The 27,283-nt window shown below is 31.6% G+C and overlaps 1 protein-coding gene and 1 long non-coding RNA gene across 3 annotated transcripts in view; one reads left to right on the top strand and one right to left on the bottom strand.

Moving 5' to 3' along the window:
• Window positions 1–7,760, top strand: part of LOC143059546 (uncharacterized) — a 38,124-nt gene extending 30,364 nt beyond the window's left edge. Inside the window, exons 18-24 of one of the 2 annotated variants that reach the window (XM_076233063.1) lie at window positions 1,337–1,479; window positions 3,497–3,564; window positions 3,855–3,906; window positions 4,483–4,568; window positions 5,310–5,524; window positions 6,610–6,728; window positions 7,574–7,760. In XM_076233063.1, the coding sequence (XP_076089178.1) occupies window positions 1,337–1,479; window positions 3,497–3,564; window positions 3,855–3,906; window positions 4,483–4,568; window positions 5,310–5,524; window positions 6,610–6,728; window positions 7,574–7,745 (855 nt within the window). In that variant the 3' untranslated portion in view covers window positions 7,746–7,760. The remainder of the gene's footprint in view (window positions 1–1,336; window positions 1,480–3,496; window positions 3,565–3,854; window positions 3,907–4,482; window positions 4,569–5,309; window positions 5,525–6,609; window positions 6,729–7,573) is intronic. The other variant, XM_076233064.1, reaches the window with a different exon arrangement.
• Window positions 7,761–8,472: 712 nt separating this feature from the next.
• Window positions 8,473–26,425, bottom strand: LOC143058572 (uncharacterized). The gene is made up of 6 exons (XR_012973127.1): window positions 26,193–26,425; window positions 23,950–24,462; window positions 18,811–18,932; window positions 11,614–12,798; window positions 10,418–10,478; window positions 8,473–9,157 (listed from the first exon to the last, which is right to left on the bottom strand). It is a non-coding gene; the product is annotated as an uncharacterized LOC143058572 (long non-coding RNA).
• Between the last annotated feature and the right edge of the window lie 858 nt (window positions 26,426–27,283).

The raw sequence follows: 27,283 nt of genomic DNA on the forward strand, positions 1-27,283 counted from the left end.
GATTTAGTTATGTCAAAGATTTAAAGATTTCAAAACTGGAATTCAAGTAGGAGATATAGTGTGAGTTCATCCAACATGTTTCTGTGGCTTTAAATGTGATTTTTGAAATATTCATTATTAATTTTGGGATCTATTACAAATTTAAGATGATTCCCTATTTAAATGGGATCTTGGAAATGAAATAAAATGTTAAAGTAATGCAGTGGATATAGTCTAATCTAGTGATAAAGTGAAAAATAAAAGTAAAATATTCTAAAATATTCTTAACATGAGGAAATGTTTTTTAAAAGTGAATGTGAAATTGGAAATAGTCATTATAAAATTTTGAATCAAATATTGTTTGATTTGGAAATTATTATAGGAAATGAAATAAAATGTTGAAGTAATGCAGATATAGTCTAATCTAGTGATAAAGTGAAAAATGAAAGTAAAATATTCTAAAATATTCCTAACATGAGGAAATGTTTTAAGTGAATGTGAAATTGGAAATAGTCATTATAAAATTCTGAATCAAATATTGTTTGATTTGGAAATTTATTATAGGAAATGAAATAAAATGTTTACTGTGGATATATTAAAATCAGGTGATATATAGTAAAAATATAAATAAAATATTACAAAATATAAGTGAGGATAACTATTTGGAATATAGTAATGGAAATGATTCTGAATTATGTATAGATTCTGCACCTGTTAAATTAGGATGTATATAATTGGAAGTTAATCAGAATTTATACTATGGATTTAGAAAAAAATCTAGTGAAGTAGTGAAAAATGAATAAAATTGGGAATTATTTAAAATCATTGGAATTCTGGATGAGATGTCAAATATTAGTGTAAATAAATTAATGAAATTGTTTATTCAAATATGATTTTGAGGTTTCATTAAAGTGAGTGAAATATTACGACTGGATTATTTAGGGTATTAAACACTGCTAGTAGTGGCTATGCAAACATTTAGATGAAATGTAGTGCATTTTAGGTCATGCAATTTTAAATTACATGTAACTGCAAGAAAATAAAATATATTATATAGTCATTCTTGTTTGGCTTGATCACTCATAAGATTTTGAATGACAGTAAAATAAAAATCTCTCAATAGAATAATCCTAGGTAAAAAAAAGTTCAGGAAAAAAGCATGCTGAAACTTTTGGTTAGGTGAATAAAATTTTTTACAGGTAGCATCAAGGTAGATTTAAATCTAACAATACCAACTAGTCAATTTAAATGTCCCTATTGTGTTGACAATTTTAAAAACAGGTTGAGCTATAGGTAAAATTTTACCATAACACCTACAAGCAACTCACTGTAATGTTGATGTAAATTTTATTTACAGCCAGGATTTGATCATAACCTTAGAGATCACCATGGTAACACTCCACTAATGGTAGCATGTAAAGTTGGTAATGTTGATGTAGTTCTGTTCCTGTTACAGTCTGCTGTTTACCCACAATCCTTTGCAGAAGATGATAGCCTCTTGTAATATTTTTGCATTTTATATTTCCTTTGTAAAAGAAATTATATATCATTGCAGAAAAACTGGACAATTTGTTGTAGTATAAAAAGGCATAGTTAAGGTAGCACAATACAAAGATTTTTCATCCCCAATAAGACATCTTTAAACTGATGTAATTCCACTCATCTTTCTTTAAATTTTATAAATGAGGTACCAAAAGAAAGAAGAAGGATTAATCTTTCAAATTGTGATAATTTCATTATGACATAATTATACCCCAAGCAACAAAGTTGCGGAGGGTATAATGTTTTTGACCCGTCCGTCCGTCCGTCCGTCCGTCCATCCGTCCGTCCGTCAGTCCGTCAGTCCTGTTTCTTGTCATCGCAACTCCTCTCAAACCACACACCAGAATTTCACGAAACCTTTTCAGATAATAAGGAACTGCTATGTAGTTGTGCATATCGACGGGAAATTGCGATTCAATTTTTTTTTCTAGGAGTTACGCCCCTTTGAACTTATTTACTTTAATGTACTACTGCAACAGTTTGTCATCGCAACTCCTCTCAAACCACACTACAAAATTTCACAAAACCTTTTCAGATAATAAGGACAAACTATGTAGTTGTGCATATCGACGGGAAATTGCGATTCAATTTTTTTTCTAGGAGTTACACCCCTTTGAACTTATTTACTTTAATGTACTACTTCAACAGTTTGTCATCGCAACTCCTCTCAAACCACACAACAGAATTTCACGAAACCTTTTCAGATAATAAGGACATACTATGTAGTTGTGCATATCGACGGGAAATTGCGATTCAATTTTTTTTCTAGGAGTTACGCCCCTTTGAACTTATTTCCTTTAATGTACTACTGCAACAGTTTGTCATCGCAACTCCTCTCAAACCACACAACAGAATTTCATGAAACTTTGTAGATAATAAGGACATACTATGTAGATGTGCATATCAACAGGAAATTATGGTTCAATTTTTTTTCTAGGAGTTATGCCCCTTTGAACTTATTTGCCTCAATGTACTTCTGCAACAGTTTGTCATCTCAACTCCTCTGAAAACACACAACAGAATTTCATGAAATTTTGTAGATAATAAGGACATACTATGTATATTGACAGGAAATTATTATTCAATATTTTTTCTTATACAATTTTTTTTTCTTATACTTATTTAATTTCTCCAATGACAATGTGGGGACGTGGGGTATGTGAGCGTGCTCACTAAGGTTCTTTAATTATAACATAATTAATTGTTATGTAATTAGTTGCCATATTGTGATGTCCATACTTGAATGAATTTAGCTTCTTTGTAATTCATAGCATCCCAAAATATTTTATAGATTCTTGCACAACACAGTTTAACCTCCAAAACCGTTTCTCAGATTTTTCCTATTTTATTTCATTCTCTCATAAATCTTCAATGAAGTTTGCAACATCAATTCATAAGAGACCACTAAATTCAATTGGGTATAAAATTGTTTCTATTGATGCTTTTGGAAATCTGAGACACGGTTTTGGAGGTCAAGCTGTGTTGTTCAAGAATCTATAAAATATTTTGGAATGCTATGAAAAACAAAGATGCTAAATTCATTCAAGTGTGGACATCACAATATAGCAACTAATTACATAATAATTAATTATGTAATAATTATGTCATAATGAAATTATCATTTTAAATCACCATTTGAAAGATTAATCTTTCTTTTTTCTTTTGGTACCTCATTTATAAAATATAAAGAGGGATGAAATGAATTACATCAGTTTAAAGTTTTCTGATTGGGAGTGAAAAAATCTTTGTATTGTGCTACCTTAAATTAAAACTGGGATTTTGAAACTTGAATATCTGTTCAAATTATGAAAAAAAATACTTGTCTAGTTATAGAGAAACACACAATTTTGTTATAAATAGAAAACTTGTTTGTCATTTCGATGTATTATGTATTAAATGAAATAAACTGACGATAACTTAAAATAGGGGAATACCAAATATATCTGAAATAACTGAAACTGTCTTGTCTTTCCAGAGAAGACAACTCAGATAATGATTCTGGAGTTCTGGACACTGACTCTGTGAGAACTGATAGTCAGGAAGGTAGGCAATAAAACAACAATCCTAACAGACCTTTTCATTCAATTTCAATATACAAATAATTTTTCCTAAAAAAAGTCTGGACCACATGCACAGCTTTCAACATCATTCAAGCCTAATATTTTGCTATCATTGACTGATTAATTAAAAAAGCATGTAATGTAAGAAAATGGCTGTATTTTAAATAATGAACAAAATAAAAATAGAATTAGAATATTGTTTGAAGCATATACTACTGGTATTGTTAACTTTAAAGTTTTATAACATAAATTACTTTGTTTTATTTGTTGTAGGTGAACCTCATTATACTTATTATCCAGTTGTGAGAAACTCTCCAGTAATGAGGTAAGAAAGTTTCTCTTCCACTGAGATTGCACATAGATTTGTCTCTTTACTGTAAAGTGGATTTAGTTGACTATGAGGTATAGGTTTTGTTCACTGCTGAAGGCGGTACAGTGACCAACATGTAATTTCTGTGTCATTTGGTAATTTGTTCTCTTGTGGAGAGATGTCTCATTGGCAAACATACCACATCTTCTTATTTTTGTATACACTTTTTTGTCATTAATATGAATTGAAAATCTTTCAATATTGACAATTCTTCTTCATACAAAATATGCATAAATTTTGTGGAATTTTTTTTGGACAACCAACAATAAAGCTGGCTGTTATGATATAGCCATATGTTGCTGTAAGTGGTATTAAACATATATAATTAATCATTTAACCATTATTGTTTACTTTTTTCTTTGATTATGTATTCTTATTCAATTTTATCTTCCAACAGATGCTTCAGTGAATATAATTCGTATGAAATTCAACTGTTGTCTATTTTACTTCAGTATAGGTTGATCTGCATTTGCACTCCTTGTTTTGAATGGTTGCTATGGTAACACTTATTTAATCTTTTCTGACTTAAAGTTGTAGATCTGAGGTGGTAGAAAACAGAAAAGTTGAGTCTTTACTGCAAGATATTAGTCGCCCATCAGGACTATCCATATATCATGGTATGGTACACAGAGTTTTAAAATACCATTGCCATTTATATGTATCTGTCTGTTGCAGAAACCAGTCACGTTATCAATGTTTGGATGATTTATTTACAATTCTTTTAAGAATTTAGAAAAGATATGAATGAAAATGTATATTTCTGTAAATTAAAGGAATAATAAAACATGATTTGGGGAATTAGAAAAGTATGTTAAAGTCATGACTGTACCAAAACAAATTGGTCGCTTAGTGGATGATAACCATTGAAAATTATGTCTACTCTGACTATAAATAAAATATGATGTGGTATGATAGTCAATAAGACACATATCACCAGAGACTAGAAAATAAGCATAACTCGTACAATATACAAAGAAATTATTAAAGGATCCAATAAGAAAAAATGTAAAACATATACCTGATTTTTGTAAAAACAATAAAGAAAAACACAGACCGTACCATATTTGTTATACCCTTCTTTAGAAATTGTTGTGTCTCTTCTTTTTTGTTTAATTATTCTTATATCATGTCATAGAAATTACCAAACTTTTCTTAAACTTGATACATTTGCCTTGATTTTGCTGAATTGAATATAGAATTTATTTCTAATGTATTATTTTTTTCATGTATAATTTGCTTCAAAGTTTCATGTGTACTGAATCGCTTGAATTCCCAAAAGGCCTCAATAGGGTTAATATCACCTGCCATGCAAATAAAGATTTAATAAACTATATATTTTTGTTGTTGTTTAATCACAGATGGATTCATCAATCATATATGTGCTGTTAATTCCATGGATGGTTCCACTTCACTGCATACTTGTCTACTCAAGGGAGACAACTTCAGAATAATGGAGTTGTTACTAAAAATAGATCCTAATGATATGACTGTTAACATTCAAAACAGCTCAGGGTTAACTCCTTTACATTTAGCCTGTGAGTTAGAAAGAAGGAAATGCACAGAAATTCTTGTTGTAAGTATACTGTTTGTATTTGACAAGTTGACAACATTACATTTGATTTCAAAAAAGTTTGGATGGACCTTTCACTTCTGTATTTATGAATTTTGGATCTATGACAAACTGATGGATTGATAGGTGTTTAATGCCACTTTCCACACTATTGTGCTATTTTCTGCCCTGAGGGAACCATCAACCTTCAGTAGGAAAAGTAACAATCCTAGTCAATTAAGATTGGAGTCCAGTGCAATTGCCTTGTGTGTAATTTGCACTCACAACCTCAGTGTTGTCAGGCTAGTGATGCAGTAGTTTGACTAAATAGACCACTTGGCCATCAATGCTCAGGACTCTTATACTTATAAAGTTTGTAATCGTCAAATGATTGAATTAATGCTATGAAAACAGTTGCTTCTAATTAGACCCACCTCACAGTCTTGTGGTGGTGTTATCTCTACTCATATTGCAGATTTAATCCCTGCCTAGAGCAAACAAAAGACTTACTAAATATTGATATTTGTTGCTTTTTCACCAGGCCCTTGGCTTTTAGGGGAAACACAAGCAATATGACTTAAACACAAATTGGATCAGAGATAGCAATATGACTTAAACACAAGTTAGATCAGAGATAGCAATATGACTTAAACATAAGTTAGATCAGAGATAGCAATATGACTTAAACACAAGTTGGATCAGAGATAGCAATATGACTTGAACACAAGTTGGGTCAGAGATAGCAATATGCCTTAAACACAAGTTGGGTCAGAGATAGTAATATGACTTAAACGCAAGTTGGATCAGAGATAGCAATATGACTTAAACACAAGTTGGATCAGAGATAGCAATATGACTTAAACACAAGTTGGGTCAGAGATAGCAATTTCAATGAGACACAAAGATGTCTGCCTACAGCTTGTTACCCTGTGTACTAGAAGTTCAAACACCAAAGCATTCATTAGAATAAAAAAAAATCAGGGTTTTTATTTTATTTGATTAACAGGAAAGATCAATAAAATCAAAATTTAAAAACAAACATACTAAAGAAAATAACAAAGATTTTGTGATTCGTATTTTATACATACATGTTTTATTCTATGTTGCAGAATTGTCCTGAAACTGATTTGAATATTCCGACATTGGATGGAAAACTGGCTGAAGAAATGACCAATAACAAAAATATTATTAAAATAGTTCAAAGGGGCAGACGGGGACATCCTGTCAGGTAAGATAACATACTATTGACCAATGATATTATTGTCATACCTGCAAAAGAAATTGAGGTTCAGTAAAACATTTGTCAATCATTAAAGGAGTTTTATAAAACTTGGACAGAAGCCTCATCATCATCAAAAGACAGTATCTAGACGACTGTTTAAATGTTATATATGAATTGCCTGCTTTAATTGATATTTAGACCTAGCTATGCTAGTTATTATCTAGTTCCAGTTTAGGGTTAAATTTTTTCAGACACATATTTCTCATTTTGAAACTTTTCTCGCTTTGGTATACTTTATGTGTTCTTGTTGTTCTCCTGGTTTATATTTGTGTTTTGTTGACTGTCGTTTGTCCTTTCATTGTTTTTTTTTATATTTTGCCATGGCCTAATCTGTTTATCTTCAATGTATGAGTTTGAATATCCCTTTGTTATCTTGTACTTCTTTTACATGAGATTGCATGCAAGTTCTTTTTATGCCCAATTTATGGGCATTATGTTTTTCGGTCTGTGCGTCCATTTGATCATTTGTCTGTCTGTCCTGTTTTAGGTTACAGTTTTTTTGGGTTAAAGTTTTTTGTCAATTTAGTTTTTGATGAAGTTGATGTCAAATCAAATTGAAACTTAGTACACATGTTCCCAAGGATTTGAACTTTTTAATTTTAAATAAGAGTTTTGACCCATTACTGAAAAAATTATTTTTTTTCCATATTTTCCATGGCCTAATGAGTAATCTGTTTATCATCAATGTAAAGTTTGAATATCACTTTGGTAAATTTGGCATCTCTTACTTGACATTGCATGCACATTCTTTTTTTTTCAGATTGAATATGTCTTATGCTTTTATTTTTCAGATCTAAACCATCCTCAAAGTCTCGTTCCTCCTCTGTCACAAATGCTTCAATATATACACAACCATTCCAGTCAGAAGCACAATCTACCATCAATTTGGAGAAAGTTCACTCCCGCTTTGAAGCCATGAAGCTTAATTTACATAAACATTCGAACCAGGAACACACTTCATAATTATTTGATCTGCAGTGCATTAATTTCATATTTTGCATTCAACTGTTGTAAGATAGTTTTGTTACTATTCATTACTTAAGTGTTTATTTATTCAAACTAATTATTTTAATAAAGAAATTGTTTTATTATGTTATAATTGCATTTGTTATCAGTTGATGCACATAAACATATCTTAAATAAATGAATACAATAATATTTTGATGAATGCATCATATATATCAAGGGGTACAATCAAAATCACGTGATGGATATACACACACCGGAAGTTACAGTCGAACTCGCCGCTTGAAAGGTTAGTCGTTGCATTTCCTTGTTTATATCAATTAAATTTTGATTAATAAGTTGGCACACCCAATGTCGGATAGTATGTAGTTTTAAAATACACAATTGTTTTTGCTAGAAAGCGTGCAGTTATTGCAAACACTTCGACGGTGAAATTTTGGAACTGTGTCGAAGTGTTAGCATAAACTGCACGCTTTCCAGCAAGGATAATTGTGTATTTCAAAACTAGATAGTATCCTACATTCGGTGCACTACGTTATTTATTAAATTTTATTGATATAAACAAGTAAATATGACTACTTACCTTTCAAGCGGTCTGCTCGACTGTTACTTCCGGTGTGTGTATATCCATCACGTGATTTTGATTGTACCCCTTGTATATATATATAACAATAAATTTGATTACTAAATTTTTAGTCTTGTAGCATTATCCAATATTTCCAGAGACTGACCTACCAAATTAGACTTATTACTGGGGTTATACTTACATGTGAAACACGACGTGTGAGGGGGATGTTCGTGTTGCTCAGTCTTTGGTTTTCTATATTGTGTGTTGTGTATACGTACTATTGTTTTTCTGTTGGTCTTTTTCTTTTTTAACCATGATGTGGTCAGTATATTTTCAATTTTGACTTTGAATTGTTCTCTGGTATCTTCATCCTCTCTTTCATACTGCTGTTTGTCTTTTACTTTTTTTTTGTATATTCCAATAGCATTGTCAGCTTATTTTCAACTTATAAGTTTGAATATCCCTTTTTCTCTTCTCTCTTTTCGAATACATGAATGTATTTTTCAGGCAAAGGTTTTTTCACACCTTAAAGTATTGTTAAGGATTGTGTTTATTAGTGGATGTACCATGTTTTAATCTTAATAAAAAATTAAACTATAAGGACCTACATCAGTGTAATAGGGAAATAATTCAATCTATATACAGTAAATCATGAATACCTCCTTTGCTATGAAAAGCTAAAAATAAACTAGAATGTTTTAATTGATTTTTCTTAGATTACTAAAAATAAAACAATGCATATTTATAACATTTTTAAAATTTAGTCTGAATAAAAAAGTTCCATTATCAAACATCATAATACAGCTAGGTTGTTCCTATTGCCCAGCAGTTGCTTCCCCACCTGAAAATATAAAATTGAACAAATAATTATCAATTGTTGATATTTATATAAATGTTGAATTATAATATTGATTCTGTTTTACACCATATCTGTCAAATGGGAAAACACCTTTCAAAAAATAGCGGTTAATGGTATTGTGTTTTTGAGGAAGCAACAGTTAATAAAAATAAACTGTTTTATGTGAACTGATATGGTGTATTTTGTCTTACCCATTTGTATTTAAGCTTTAAAATCCTTACACTTAGTACAAAACAGCAAAACTGTCAAAATAATCGCATTTTGAAATCTTATTGTTAATATGTTGATAGGAAAAACAGTTTTACCAACAAAGATATTTTGCTACAATGTGCCAAATATATTTCACAAAGACGTTAATGTGTATAAACAATCACTTTTGTTAAAGGTACTTTTATTTATATTTTGACCAAACACTATGAGTAAAATGGGCCGATTAGGCAAAATACGTAGATTTCGACATATTTATAAGGTCATCGTGACATCATAAGTGACCTCTCTACAGTTAAGTTTCCAGATTATAATAGCCTGTTATTTGTTAAGATAAATATAACATAACTTATCATGCTATTGCAATATTACATCACAAGTGATCTTAAAGCAATAAGGTTTCCAGATTAGATTAGCCAATTAAAGGCTTAAATGATAAGTTTACTATTTTTGCAATGGTAGCTCTTATTTATTAAACCTTCTTTCTGCCTGTATATCTCATGTGTTAATTATCTGTATATCTAACATCATGATTAACATGAGAGAGAAAATATTATTATTATACATGTCCATATAGCATGAGGCAAAGTAAAACTAATAAAGAAAATGCTATGTTTGTGAGATAAACAACAATTTGATTTTTTTTAAATGTTATCTGTAAAATTAAGGTTTAATGGACATAGGAAGATGTGGTGTGAGTACCAATGAGACAACTCTCCACCCAAATAACAATTTAAAAAAGTAATCCATTATAGGTCAATGTACGGCCTTCAACACGGAGCCTTGGCTCACACCGAACAACAAGCTATAAAGGGCCCTAAAATTACTATTGTAAAACCATTCAAACAGGAAAACCAACGGTTTTATGGTTCTTTTGAGTTATTTCCTTTTCTGTTGTTCCCCTAGGTAACATGTAGAAAGGGACTATTTTTAAAGACAAGACTCGGGAGATATACAGCAATGTTTATGTGTTATTAGAAATGAAACCCTGTATAAAGATACACAAGAAAACGGGAAATATAAAAATGATATTACTTGGATTAAGGTCGACCTTCTTAGTGCTGGTTTTCATTCTGTCATGAAGACTCCTTTCAACCTGAAAACATATAGGAATTAATTAATTTAATACAAAACAAATATTCTTTAAGAAGCTAAAATGTGCATAATTTGTCAGTAACATAAAACATTCATGATTATACAAGCCAATTAGTAGGGTAAAACTAAATATAAACAGTATGATTTTGTTTGAAATATTTGAATTATCCTTGGAGTTTGTTTGTTTGTATGCCCCACTTACGATAGTAGAGGGGCATTATGTTTTCTGGTCTGTGCCTCCGTTCGTCCGTCCGCTTCAAGTTAAAGTTTTTGGTCAAGGTAGTTTTTGAAGAAGTTGAAGTCCAATCAACTTGAAACTTAGTACACATGTTCCCCATGATATGATCTTTCTAATTTTAATTCCAAATTAAAAGTTTTGACCCCAATTTCACGGTCCACTGAACATAGAAAATGATAGTGCGAGTGGGGCATTCGTGTACTATGGACACATTCTTGTTGTTTGTTATTATTATAATTTTTTCATTTTGATGTACTTTTGAAATTTGTTTGTTTGTCCACCTGATTTGAGTTATTTTCATTAAAAATGTATCTTCTATACAAGTAGTGATGATATGGTGTCCATTAAAGACGGACGTACTGTATACTTGACTGTTTTAATTGTTGGATAACTGAAATATATTTCTCTTAAATAAACAGATAATGTACTGCTGGTTTGAATTATCAAGTATGTGAATACTTTCAATTCATTCTTCATTATGTCTATGTTCTTTGTACTTGATTTATTTTGTCTCCTTATAATGATTGACTATAATTTAAACTTATTTATCTTAGAGGTATATTACTGCAAAAAATATTGATACTTTATCCAATTAGTTGTTGAACCTCTTGATATATATACTACATCGACAGTTAAATAAGTCTGCTGAAAGCTGTTGATTGGGGGCATAGCTATTTAGTTTAACAGATTATAACGAAGCCATTTTGGGAAAGATTGATTTAAGTTGAAAGTAGAGAATACATGTTTGTTCAGCATGTTCAATCTGTATTTTAATTTTTTTTTTAAACGATTGATACTATGTGAGCCTATCAATTTATAATATGCTTTCGACAGTAAAAGATTTATTTCGAAATTGTAGCATAAATTGAAAATCTGAGATGCAGTTTTAAAGACATACCTCATTCTTCATCCAAGGAGAGTACAGCTTTTCAGATCGATGAAATTTTGTATGCTGAACACAGAAACACTCCTGGTCTCTTGTCAAATTTTCAAATGCAAATGTATCTTTATAATAATAGCCGTCACTGCATTTGAAATGGAGTTTATAAGATATCTGCACCATATACCTCTTTATCATTTCTTCAATAAATTGTTTTACTTCACTGTATATATCGCTGCACGTGCTTCCGAATCCCTCTTGTTGTTCAGAAAATGAAACAACCTGAAGAGCGATGGTATCAGTCGACATGGTAACCAGAATCTTCTTACAACCAGAGCTATCCATGTCAAACATGCAGATGCCACGGTATAAAGCAATACGATTATTTACTTGACTAGGGTTATATTTTCTCAGAAAACTAGCAGATAGATAGTTAAAGAAAGAAGGTGGAAGAAATACAAATTTTAAACAAATCCAGGAAGACCTGTAGCAATTTTTTGAAAGAATACCAAATGTTTTACATGCAACGTCAAACGTGGAAGACGGCATCATGCTTGGCATTATATAATAACTTGAGTTCTGAATTCTGACTAATATGTCAAGTTTTTCCATAACTTTATGCAAATTCACTCCCTGCCCTGCAAATTGACTTCCATATTTTGATTCGAAGAGTTCTGTTATTAAAGATTCACTAATTTTGCCTTGTTGTGTTAAAAGTGTCCAGTCCTGAAGGTGGTGCAATCTTCTGTTATCAATTCTATCTGAGACTAAACATCGGAAAGCATCTGCTAACCATTGAGGATTCAAAATGATTAAATCTCGTATATTTTCATAGAAAATAATGTTCCCTACATTATGCTGAAATCGCAGAAAAAGCAATAAATCATCTTCTTTTATTATATTGATATCGGGATGTTTAGCCAGATTCAACATGTCAGTAAAAGTAATGAAATTCTTTCCATAGTTCTTATTGATTTCAATTAAATGTTCCAAGAGAATCCATTTTAACGGAAAAGATTTACCCCAAGTATCCATTTTCTCTGCATTCTCAAAAACTGCGTATCGCAAATTTTCAAATTCTTCGTCAGCATCTTCTATATTTGACAAAAAGAACATGTCTTGCAAGTGAAGGTGTTTGCTTTTATATCTAAAAACTTGCTCTATTTGATCATTAAGTTCCTTTTCTCTCTTCTTAAAATCTTCCTACAAAAATAAATGATTTAAGGTTAGATTTCAAAAGATGATGAACCTCACATCTATTTTACCTTTATTACAATGTATCACTTACTCTCATGACAATTATTAGAAAAAAAGTATAGGCCCTCTATCGCTGCTTACTATACGTCTTTGTTTAGTTTTGAATCGTAGGTATTTACTTGAGGGTCATTTTGTTATGCGATGATTTATATGAATATATATTGTTTAAATTATCAAACATTTGTTTTGAAATCCAATTTCCAGAACCTACATATTGAATTTTATTTCTTTTGTTCTAATAGAGATTTCCAATAAAATGACTTTACTCGACATAACCGACCTAACTCAACGTATTTCGTCCTACTGCATTGAAGCATGACGGAGGGGAGCATACACTGCATGCATGTTTTGCTCTTTGAACACGCATTGTTTGCTGGAATATACCGTCAGTAAAAATCAACCCCAACTAATTGTTTTACTCTTTAAATATTTTGAAATTGTCATTAAACTTTGAATGATTTTATTGACACAAATAATATAATGAAACAAGTAAATTAGCAACTTGTAATCAAACACACCCATCATTTCTTGTCATTTCACTTGACCCATATTTTAGTTCTTCTCAAATTATGAATTTTAAAAACTACCAAGACGAAATTTAGCATGCAAATATTAAAATAACGAATTCCGAAGCGAGAAGGTTGCCTTTTTATTGTTTTAAAAAGATTTAACGTTTAAAGTAGATTCCAACACACCCGAATGTAAAAGGTGTACTCGACTTTTAAAACAAAATAATATTTTTCTTTAATTTAATTGAAGATAATTTGATGTGGGCAGAAATTCATATCAATGATATATTTTTCAAAAGTACTTTTTCGTCTTTACCTATACCAAATTATGGGGCGAGGTTTTTGTTTAAGTATACCTAAACTTGCATCCGAGGATACAGGGGTAGAGAGCGTACTCCCCCTTTTCGATTGTAAATAAGTTTTAAAATCCATATCGTTTTTTGGGTATAATTGTCCAAATTGTTTTTTGCATCGCTCCGCTCGTCAGTATAAATTCAATTATAGAAAACTACACCCTCTTTGAAATATCTTGGATCCGACCATGATCACAAATTGTATTGCACGAAAAAAAACCTTAAATGATTGTCGTTTGACTTTGATAAATACTTTTTAAAACAACAATGTCTGAACATTAGGCATCTCGCATGTGATTTAAAAGTTTAAGACTACATACTGAATTGGATTTTTTTCCCGTGATTTAGTAGCTCACTGAACACAGACATGTGATACTGACGTGTAATCTACTGGACACATGGGCAATACATAAAATCTGCTAAACAGTTATGACCACTAATGGTCCTACAGATACTCTGTACTTTTGACATGACAAAAGGTCTCGCTTTTCTAGACTGTCTATGCATGTTTTATTCTTAATTTGTGATGTACAAAAAACAAGATGTAGTATGATCGTCAATGAGACAACTCTTCACAAGAGACCAAATGACACAGAAATTTTAACAACTATAGTCCAACGAAGGGCTTTCAACAATGAGAAAAGTCCATACAGCATAGTCAGCTATAAGAGGCCACAAAATGACAAATGTAAAACAACTAAAACTAACAGCCAAATTAATATTAAAAAAAATCAACGAAAACACAACAACAAACGATAAGCACTGAATTAAAGGTTCCTGACTTGGGACAGTAACATCCATACTAGGACAATGGTGTAACAGTACGACATAGTTGATCAATATTATAAACGGGATAATTATTCTTAATTTATTAGTTGTAGTTGTTTTTAAGATAGTGTTCATCAGCTGTGGATACTATCATTTCGGTGCATGGAGCTTATTTGGAAATACTAGAAATGACTAGCTGTTTTTATGCTTCGTTTCAGTCTCACGAGTCAATCCCTTTCTATCTGTTTTAATTGTGACATGATCATTTGATAAACGATCTCCATTGGCTTTAACTTGGATATTTATAAAAACTATGTATCATAGAGATGCATGCGTAAAATAAGTTCTCGACATAATCTGGCTTAAATATTAGATACGAATTAAGCCTCACGTTATACTTACGACGAAGAAGCCTACAGCTATATATAATACATGTACTTACGACGAAGATTAAGTCTCAAGCTATAGTACTTATGATGATGATGATACTGATGTATGTCTTATATCCAGCGACAAATATTACATATATATTGAGGATGATGAAAATTAATTATAATGATAATTACATATACCTTTTTAAACATGCCCGACAATTAAGAGTCGCATTTTCATATGCTAGGTAACAAAAGAGTGTAACCACTATCAAGACACACTAGTCTTTTTACGAGTAAACCAATACCTGCTCTTGCTCGTGAATGCATCATCCTTGGTGGAGAAGCCGAAAAATACAGTCTTAAAGTCATTCGATCAGGGGGCCCAACAAAATAATTGAATTTGTATTCGAGGCTTGCCTGCTACCAGTCAATCCCATATACAAGTATATAATCATGAATATAAAAAAAAAAATTTCAGTCGGTTAACACCTTCACTGGTGATCCTGTCATTGGATCTGTCGCATAGTTGTCACTTTATATATATATAACTAGCTTTAACCGGGATTAAATGATAAATGATATTTTAATTTTAACGTAACATTTTAAAGTCTTAAAATGACATTAGTAGTCTCCCTTGTATTTGTTAACGTCATACTATTGTTAACGTCAATCAATTGTTTTATTTATATACAAGTCACATTACCTGAAGATCTGCGGAAGCAGTGAAAGTACCAGTAAAAAAGTGATGCATTGAAACCGTTATTATCTTTTAATAATTTTCTTATATGTTACATGTACCAGCATACGGACTTTACCTAACTTTTTCTTATATATATATATATATATATATATACAACTCGTCTAAACATCAACCCAACAATGATAGATCTGTAAATTTGCTTTCGCAAATTTTTGGTTCTTCCCTCGCCGGGATTCGAACCCATGCTACTGTGATATCGTGACACCAAATCGCCTGCACTGCAGCCGTCCCGCTAGACCACACGACCACCTGGGCTATCAAAAAAAGAGCTTTCGCTGGCCGTGTGTTACCTTTCCACGTCAGTTTTAATCTAGCGGCGTACTGCAGTACATGATATATAAGGCATGAAGATGTTATTGTTACAGATCAGCTAAATTATCTATAGCAAAGGATCCTACAAATTAATATATATATATGTATACCTCCAAAGCGAGGCAAAAATTGAAACTTAAAATTTTCGCTAACTCAATCAATATATGCGATAGCTTTAGAATCTACTTCTAATCGGATGAATACGAGTAAAAAGAAAATTCCCGTAAAGACTGAAGTGACATTAAAGTTGTCTCAACAATGTAACAACTATGTAAATAGACATTTTCATCCACTTTTAATCAGAAATACTTGGGTACAGGATATTTTTAGCCAATTACTATTTACTATGATAAGTTGATAGTTTACTATCCACAGTTGTCAATGCAGATTATTAGTCATCACTTGCTAATCAAGTACAACTTCCAAATTACAATCTATATAACGAATTGGTGTACACATTTATTTACACACATTATTATCAACTACAATTTTCTTTTTTTTAATGTTCGTTGACTTTCATTTGAAAGAAAAGTATATGTCAACTATTAAAATTTAAAGAAGTACATGACCTGTATTAATGTTTTTTTTTAAATATTCACTTCCCGTTGACGTACGTTTTTCCTGTTGATTTTTTTTTAGAAGTTGTAAATTGAAGAGATTAAGTGCAGAAGAAGAGAACGTTTGAAATGATACTTAATAAAGTATGATGCAATCCCAGTTATCAACTTTAACAGAGACACGTTCTGATTAACATTTTGAGTTCATTTTTTTCTGAAATTACGACATAATCTATATAAATTAATACCCACGGAAATTAAATATTATAAAACATTAAAAATCGAAAAGAAGAATCTATCTGATAACGACAAACAAAATCAATACAAATATCAAATAATAAAAGGTTCATTAAATTTTGCAAAGATAAGTATATCTGAAAATCAAAGTCATTGTCAAAACCATGAAAGACAACTCAAATGAATCGTATGATAGGTAAAGATACGTATATATACGTGGTCTTATGACAGTGAAGTTTAGGCGGGAATCTCAATAATCACGTGATATATAAAAATCATGATTTCTTTCGTTTTTCATCATCTTAGAAATATTTGATATTGATAAAATTTATTATGAATGGATTTCATAGTTTAGGAATGCTTAGTTAAAATTTGAGTAACGCATTTAACAAAATTAATTGGTTAGCGATAACCGGTCCCGTTACGTGCGTACGTCGAGTTAGGTACGTATGTCATTTTATTGGAAATCTCTATTATGCATGAAATAATAGTAACTTGAGCTACAGTTAATTCAACGGATGCATTATGTACTACCATTGTATAGCATGTATAATTACGCCGATGTCCCTGGAACCTGAAGGGTGGAGCGCTCACAAACATGTATAACATCGGTATTCCTTAATGCGCATTTACAACAGAAGGAGCCTGGAATCCAGTTGTTGTCAATGGTTGTTGTCTATCATACTTGTTTTACGTTATTGCTGTATAACAAATAATATTTGGAGGTTTTCTTTTTAAATTATTTCGCATTTTATTCGTCTGCGCTTATATATAACTTACTATAGCGTATCTGTTGTTTGGCTTCAATTGGTAGTACTTCGCTTGTGTAAATAGAAATCGTGTGAACAGTTCCAATTGTGTTAAATTATTTGTGTTTGTATATGGATACAATAACGACACAAACGTGTTGACGTTACAAGGGCAACGTTATTTACAGCGCGTTTATAAGATAACAACGGCAAATACGAGGTGTACAAAGAAGTGAAAATCATAAAAAATCTTAATAAATACATAGTTATCGCAAATATGCACAGTTAAACTTACACAGTCAATGTATGTAGAAGATTAATATCACTTTGAAAATTAAAGTCTATATAAATATAAGATTAAGACATCAATTGGCGAATCTTTTCCCTGTCGTCCTTTGAATTACGTTCATTCGTGTAATATGTTGATTGAACAAAATCGCAAGAAACCTCTATCGGATATAATTTTGAAATTGAAACAATTTGTCTGTCCATTGTTTGTACGCAGAATCACTGCTCCAACGAGTGTCCCATCATTGTCAACCAATAGTTCATCTTCAAAGGCTAGTATAGTATATAGCTTCTAATTAATTTTAGGTGAATCTTCATGTATTTGAACCACATCACCAAATTAATACTTAGTAGTCTGATTATTGAGTCCTTAAGTCGTGTGGCATTCCCTTAATGATGTAAAGGATTTCTATTTTTCCTTTTTCGTCTAAAAGGTTGAATAATGTTGTTGTCACGGCACCAATGTTGGGCTTAAGTTGGAAGTACTTCGCTTGTGTCAGTAGAATACTTGTGAACAGTTCTAATTGTGTTTAATCATTGCTTGTGTTTGTACATAACTACAATACAATAATGCTACACACGTGTTGACTTTACAGAGGTAAAGTTTGTTACAGCGCAATATATAATAGCGGCAAATACTTGACATCGGTTGTGAAAATTTATGAAGTCGTACGATGACTATGTCTTTGGTCTTTATGGATAGATGTCTCATTTGCAATCATGCTTCATATCTTTATTTATATGAGCGGCCTCGGTGGACAAAAGGTCTAAGTGGTCGAACTACTGTACAATTAGACAGTTAACACTGACTTTGAAAGTTCGAATCCCTTACCTGGCAGATGTACAGTGGATCTTTCTGAACTCAACAACGTCCTCAAACAATATGAACTGACCGCCACAATATAAAACAATAGTGTTGAAAGAGGCGTAAAACCACAAATCAATCAATGTATGAATATGACTATTATCCGATAAAAACGGATGATATTAAAGCAAGGTTTATACAAAGATCATATTAAAAGTTAGGAACAATGTTCTTCAATTTTATTACCTTGTTATATTTATCCTTTCCAGTGAAAACTAATAAAATCGGTGGGTCAAAGTGCCCTTTACTAGCTCGTTCGTTGACCGTTCGATGACAATGGATAGAATCAAACCAAAAATCAACATACTCTGAAACATATCAACATTTGTGAATAGGCAATGTTAAAATACTAACTTGGATAATTTTGATATATGTAACCCTATAGAAAAAGAAAATTTATCTGTAACATTTCTTGCAACTATATATAAAAATGGACTGAGATGCCTATCTTGTATCACAATATATTATTATATATTTTTTATTTATCAACCATTAAACAACTTATTGATGTCCGAACAATGACTTATGTATAATCGTTGAAGGCACGAGATTGAATATTAAGATGTTTTTTAAGATATCTAAATTGCGATATCCTTTACTTAAATTCACGCATGACGTCTACTAATTAGATATACTTTACATCAACGCAACAAAAGGGCATACTTAACATAATGGGTAAACATGATATTGACACACTCTACAACATGACAGTTCCGTGCCTATACTTGAGTAGTCAAATATATCACAAGTCTCTTGTCTTCAAAAGCTTTAATATAAGGCGAGACCTAAAGCACTGGCAACACGAATTGCATTTAATATGACTAATAGATGAGAATGGCGAAATAGGGTTTAGAAGGGTTTCGATTGCTGTATCATTGACGTGTAACCCACATATCCCACTGGTTTAACCTACCAGGTGTCTTGCACCGTGAGAAATTTCATATACAATTTATATAAATGATAAAAACTTTTAAAAGTAATACATCTTCAATTTGTTTTTGAACGATCCACTATCCCGATAAAAAATATAATGCCATTGTCACGTGGTTGGTGTACTATATGCATAATAATTATGAATAACTTCCTTCATAGAAAGAAGAAGATGTGGTATGAGTGCCAATGAGACAACTCTCCTTCCAAGTCACAATTTGTAAAAGTAAACCATTATAGGTCAAAGTACGGTCTTAAACACGGAGCCTTTGCTCACACCAAAAAGCAAGCTATAAGGGGCCCCAAAATGACTGGTGTGAAACCATTCAAACAGAAAAAACCAACGGTCTTATCTATATTCTAGTATATAAAAAAACAAGAAACACCTATGAACCACATCACCAAACAACAACCACTGAACATCAGGTTCCCGACTTAGGACAGGTTCAAACAAATGCAGCGGGTTTAAACGTTTTTAAAAAAGGCACCAACTTTCACCCTCACCTGAAACGTGTACCATCACAGCATAGAAAGATTCATTATAAAATATCAAGTGAGATGGCTCAATCAAAAGAGATTAGCAGCGGGTAACTTTAAAATACGATATTTGTTTTATCTTAAGATAAATTTCTTCCAGATAGATCGCGTTTTCAAAATCTGACATGTCCTAAGTACAAATATATCGCATCAGTCTTAATTGTTACTTTTCAAAAAATTATAGTACAGGAAATTAATTTAAAACTGTTTGATTTGAAATAAGAGTTCTACATTAAAATGTAGGATATATTTGTTTGACTCCACACCAATATGTTTACTATATTTTTAATGTAGACTAACTTTTAGCTTATTCGGTACCTTCTTATTTGTCATTAATTTTGTTGCTCACACATGTTTTTGGGATATAATACTATTGTTTATTTCAGAACTGAATCTTTCTTATTGTAATTTCATTTAGGTTTTCAAGTGTTGACTAAAACACATTTTGTATGAAGCGCTAAATCCTTTAAAAACGTACACTTCCAACGCTTTTACAGCCTTATGAAATTACATATTGTTTCATTAAATTACAATAGCTTCATGTTCATGCTTCAACAAAGAAACAACTTATTATATCAACATTTGTGATATGCCTCCGCAACTGAAAGTTTGGGAGGGGCATATTGTTTGCCCCTGTCTATCCGTCCATCTGTCAGTCCTTCCGTCTGTCTATCCCAATATGGGCATATAATTATTCCGCATAACCCCACCTACAGTTTGGATCTAAGAAGTTTTCACTTTGCTGTCTGTTTGTACACATATTGAAGGTGCGCATGTGGTAGGGATTTTTATTTTTATTGATCTTTGCTCTTTTGAAAGATAGTTGAACTTCGTTATTTGTTGAAGTACTTACTTGCATAAGAGGAGCGTTTGCAGATAACCACTCCTAAAGTTTGAATGCTAGGACATTTTCCCTTTGCGGGCTGTTTTTACATAATTATATTGAAGGTGTAAATGCGCTTGTGGTTAGGGTTTTGATTTTTTTTTTATTAATATGTTCAATTTTGGGAGATAGTTGAACTTTGTCATGTTAGAGTATTAGAGTTTAATGTTACAATTATCTTAAAATAACCCTTTGCTTCTACGGGGGCATCAAATGTATCTCCCGGACACACTAATATACCAAAGAAAATCTTGAATGACGTTGTTATAATACAGTTACTTCAGAGTGGATTGTGGGGCATCACTTTGTCTAGCTTTTTTTGTACTGATGTTTCGTTGTCACAGACACTACATACCAATAAAAGTCTGAAATGACATACATCTTCACTCGACTGTACTGATTTTTACTCGACCAGTCTGAATTGGTGTGAAATTTACCTGATAATACTTGACAATAGTCTGAACTAGTACTTAACCATTTAAAACCCATTTGAACCATGCTTGACATAGTTTGAACCAAACTCGACCTAGTCTGAACAATACTCGACCAAGTATTAACCAACCTAGACCTATTTTTTTGTATCTATAGTATACAATGTATTCTATTAATTAAGGAACTGGAAATTTGAACAACAATTTCAAATGATGAATGTATTCATTATAGCATTTAAACAAAAGCTTCACAATATATATAATATTCCACCATATGCATCAACAGTTACACTTATATATAACCTCTAAAATAAAGATAAAACAAGCTGATCAAATTATCTCAAAACTGAATTGTGACTTATATTTTCAATGTTATTCAAAAATTTTGAATCTTTCAGATACTAGTAGAATGAAATTCAAAACAGTGTGGCTGTGGTCATTGATTGACACATTAAATTCATCCATTGACTGGGGCAATTTACGTGAACGTTTGTCTGTAACGACCACTGTTCACGACGTACCTACGATAGACATTTAAACTGTGTGGTTACCAAAGGTTTCTTAACGCCTTTAATTATAAAATAATTCGAAAAAATAATCAGGAATAACCTTTATGTTTTGATTTATATAATTGATATAAATCAAAACATCGTGCTATATTTCTGATGAATTTTTCGAATTACCTTATTAAGGTGTTGAGATCCTTTGGTGACACCATAGTTTAAGTGTCTTTAAAAAGTACATAGTGAGCAGTGGTCTTCACATACAAACGTTCACCTAAATTGTCCCAGTCAATGGATGAATTTAATGTGTCAATCAATGGCCACACTGTTTTGAATTTCATTCTATATTTTATGGTTACTTGACAATTTCATTCATTTAAACTTATTAAGCCTAGCATTGATTAAATAGGGTGTCAGTTGAGGAAAGTCAATAATGCAGTGATTTTTTTTAATGAAGTACATATATATATATGTAAAATATATAAAGCAACTTAATCAATTTAAATAATGACATTTTTGTTTTGTAAAACCATACATTTATATAATCATTATAATTAAACTTCTATAGCAATCCTTGATAACATTTTAAAACAGAAATGAGTTTCAAAGTTGCTATAATTAAACAAAAAAATGTTATTTCATTTAAATCTAAATATTTCGTGTCAAAATTAAAGACATGGCATACAAGAAGCACTAACTAAGGTTTAATTACATCAGTGCTCATGTGTTTTACAGGTAAAAAGAAATTTCTACATTTCCTAAACTCGTGTATAAGTTATCTAGTGAATTTAAAAGGCCTTGTTATTAAATTGAACAGGATGTTGCGATTTGGGAGGAATGTTTTTTAGAATTTGATACTCTCTGACTAGATGTGATCTGTTAATGAGATTCCCACAAGCAGGAGGTATTAAGATATACACTAATCAATAACAATTTTATTAATTTCTTAAATCTTTTATTCTTTATTCAATTTGATATATATCACATATAGTATATCCCAAATTATAATAAACTATATATTTTAGTATAAGGTTGAATACTTTAAGTGATTTTGTTGACTGTGCTTTAAAAAGATAATCATATTATTATAGTATGTAACCATGAAACCTATGTGTTTTGTATTTAGATATTATGTAAAGTTAAGATTTAAATTTAAAAAAAAACCAAAAAAAAAAACCACTCTAAACGAGAACCACGCTAATAAAGTTTTAGTGTAGTTTTTAGGTAAAAGAAAGTTTTTTATTTAACTATATTTTATTTTAACTTTAGATTAATAAAATAAAATTATTTGATAAGGTAATCTGATTTAACCTTCTCTATTTGTTAGATAAATCGGAGAATCATGTCAGGATGTAAAAATCAGTTAAAAAGAAATTTATTTTAAAAGAATTTAAAAAAGTAGAGGTAATTTTGTTAAGTATGGTTCAGACAGGTCGAGTATTGTTCAGACCTTTGGTCGAGTATTGTTCAGACCTTTGGTCGAGTATTGTTCAGACCTTTGGTCGAGTATTGTTAAGACTGAAAAACATTGATCAAGTACAGGTCGAGAACGGGTTAAGACTTTTTCAGACTGGTCGAGTAATACTTAAGACTATTTTCAATGTCAAAGATAAGGATACGGATCAAGTACAAATCAGTACAGTTGAGTACAGTTAAGACTGGGGTTGACTATTGTCAAGTAAAATTGAGACCAATTCAGACTGGTCGAGAGAAAAAAAATCAATACAGTCGATTACGGATTAGGCCATTTCAGATTGTTACTGGTTTGTAGTGAGAGAGCATGTGCTGTCATGAATGTTGCATTTTATTTGGACTTGAAATTTAATTCGTAATTTTCCTTAATCCTAAACTAAAAGTACGGATTGTTATGAAACAGGTACCTTGTATGTAAGGTTAAAATTAGTTTTAATATCGTGTATGAACCACCAAAATAACAGACAATTAAACAGTATAATCTCATATTTTACATAATTTTTAGATTCCTGACAATATTAGATCATAATTTGGTTATTAGTTTTAATTTTTTGATACAAAAACATACCTCCAATATGCTGATAATCCTCAAAGCACTGACTTAAGTCTTGTTTAATGATGTCGTCCTTCATATCTGCAACTACAAGGTATACTGCACTACTTGTCAAAAATGCTTGATGTGTAGCGTAAAATTCCCTTTGTCCTGCAAAGTCCCACAAATCACACAATGCATACGGGTTCGAAAGAGTATTTACAGTTGATCTTGAAAACACACGAGACATTAAATCCGCAGGCATAACAAATGAAGATTCATTCCAGTCATTATTTTGATCCAGGTTAAGCTTTGCTTCGGTGGTAAAATACTCAGCCATTACCATTGATGAAGTTTCAGTCTTATCTTTACTTTTATCCAGATCGACCAATTTTTCGGTAGTTGGGTCTTTTTTAAATGCAGACGTCACATCATCATATCTTAAATTTCTATTATTTATCCCACGTACCTGCATATTTTTAGTGTCACTGTCCTTGTCATTTGTGACAAGCGCTCTCTTAATCCGGTCCACTATATCATCATGAATTTCTGGTAGAAAAAATAAATAATCAATATGTTCCGATGTAATGAGTTTTAATACTTTTTTAAAACATGTTTCAAGGCATATTTTGAGTGTTACTTGCGTTCGTGACAAGCATGGCAAGGGATATGTTAAATTCTCCGGGCTTTCAATTTGTTTTAGTGATTTTTACCACTTCATTCATACGCGTTATAACCTTTCATTTGTGGTTCATTACAATAGTACAACTTCAGTCAGTGTAACCTTTATAGAACGAATATCAACATTACTTGATATTGAAATGTCGTGCGCCCATGTACTTTCCAAGGGCAATTCAATTTCAACGGTTTAAATATCCCAAATGTGTATGATTTGGAGTTTAGTTTGACGTCCATTATCACTGAACTAGTATATATATTTTTAAGGGGCCAGCTGAAGAACGCCTCCGGGCACGGAAGTTTCTCTCTACATTGATTACCTATTGGTGCCCTTCTGCTGTTGTCTGTTCGATGGTCAGGTTGTTGTCTCTTTTACACATTCCCTATTTCCATTCGCAATGTTATAAGTCAACTTGGCACTAAAACGTGCTTAATATGAACATTCATTTCACGGTGAAAGATTTTAGGCGAGAAGGGGACGTAATATCACATTCCTCATGTAGATATAGTGCAGATTACCCATGATACATTTTTGTCACTATCCATTATACATATATCGGAAGATGTGGTAGTAGTGCCAATGAGAAAACATAGCATTGATTCTAGTTTCAGTCGATATTTCCAGCCCTTCATAACGATAGTCGCGCTATCCAAACCATACATATTGTATAAAATGTTAATATTTCTTTTCTGGAATATGTTTGACATAATTGCAACTAGCTGTTAAGGAAGAAGCAATTGATAAATCAACATGCAGTTAGAATTTCTGGTATTCCTTGATAGTTCATATGCTTAGACAATATAAGGCTATATTATTAGGCACGTATAAATTACCCAATGGAAAAAGTGCACTACTAATTTAACAGGGTCTGTTTTACATCCTTCATGATATTCCAACAGGATCTTGTTTGAAAATTGTTTTGTATGTTCATCAGTCAATTTGAAAAGGTAATTAAAGATTACCTGGTAAAAATAGAAAAAAGAATATGTCTGTGAACACGAAAGCATCTGCTCGAGCGTGCAGTTTTCTAAGTTGATACGTGACATTCTACTAGAACGATTAAAGGTATATGATTCGCTAATAAAATCCAAACACTGTTTGGATTTTATTAGCGAAAATACTGTTTGTGTGATGTACTTTTGAGCATCGTTTATGAGTTTAATCAAATTTGGATAAGACAAACTTAGTGAGAGTGCAGAAACTGAAAAGCACCTATTGGCTCCCAGCGCGAAAGGGGTTTTAGGGGGAGGGGAGTGCGCATAACATATGTTCTAATAGTATTAACATTTGACGGAAAAGTGTTCACGGTAATTCAACGCCTTGGATATACTCTGGTAAAATAATGTTCAGACTTTGACTGCTTAGGAGTTTATAAACAGACACACCAAAATTGGTCATTCAATTCGTGATGGTCACTCTACAACGTATTTTGTGTCGAATTCAGTCGTTCTGTATCAAAACTTTGTTGTATCCGTTTTTGGACGCAAAGTTAATGTCATTGTTGCCGCATTAACTGTTACAGGGATATGTGTAGTTCAAAGAATATTTCGTGATATGTAGATATTGTTAACATGTGAATCACTACAGAGTATTTGTATACCTTTTCCAAATGTCCATTTTCCATTTTCTACGTTGATTTTGCATCTATGAATAACAATATTAATACCATCTGTACTCGAAACATCATTTATGTTTTCCTTCATTAATCTTCTTAATAGGCATGTTTTGCCAGCACCTCCCTTTCCAACTATCATTATTTTTACAAAATACCTGTTTTCGGTTTTTGAAGTTTGCATAAGCTTATAGAATCTGATTTTATCTTCCTCTGATAATTGGTTTATGGCGTCAGGCAAAACTGAAAAAACAATCTATAGTTTTATTTGGTATGACGCTTTAAAACTAAAATAAGGTAAGATAGAAAACAAATGCAAATAGTAAATTTTACCTACAAATGTACTCAATTATCAATAAACTTCAGTGTTTGTTATACAGCTCTATAACTGTTACTGATATATTGACCTTTTTGGCTTAGCGCGTTCATTACGAAGGTGAACAAAGAAAAGCTCCTCGGTCTCCCGAACTTTTTAACATTTTTTTTTATATTTTATCACACACATTTTAGTGTAACAATTTATTCAAACTGCAAGCTCTATGATATTCATTCTTAAAAGTTATCAAAGGTACCATGATTATAGTTTAGTACGCCAGACGCGCGTTTCGTCTACATAAGACTCATCAGTGACGCTCATATCAAAATATTTGTAAAGCCAAACAAGTAAATAGTTAAAGAGCATTTAGGATCCAAAATTCCAAAAAGTTGCGCAAATACGGCTAAGGTAATTTATGCTTGGGATAAAAAAATCCTCAGTTTTCGAAAAATTCAAAGTTTTGTAAACATGAAATTAATAAAAATGACCACATTATTGATATTCATGTCAACACCGACGTGTTGACTACTGGGCTGGTGATGAATCGTCCACCAACAGTGGTATCGACCCAGTGGTGTAAAAGTTATCAACGGTACCAAGATTATAATTTAGTACGCCAGACGCGCGTTTCGTCTACATAAGACATTATCAATCTAATTGCCAAACAAACATAATGTATAAACAAAACACAAAGAAAAATGTCTGTACAAAGTCAGATTGTCTATCCCTTATTCCTTTGGTTGATAACGTTTGAGTTTGTAAT

The sequence above is a fragment of the Mytilus galloprovincialis genome, chromosome 14 (genome assembly GCF_965363235.1).
Source record: "Mytilus galloprovincialis chromosome 14, xbMytGall1.hap1.1, whole genome shotgun sequence".
NCBI lineage: Eukaryota > Metazoa > Mollusca > Bivalvia > Mytilida > Mytilidae > Mytilus > Mytilus galloprovincialis.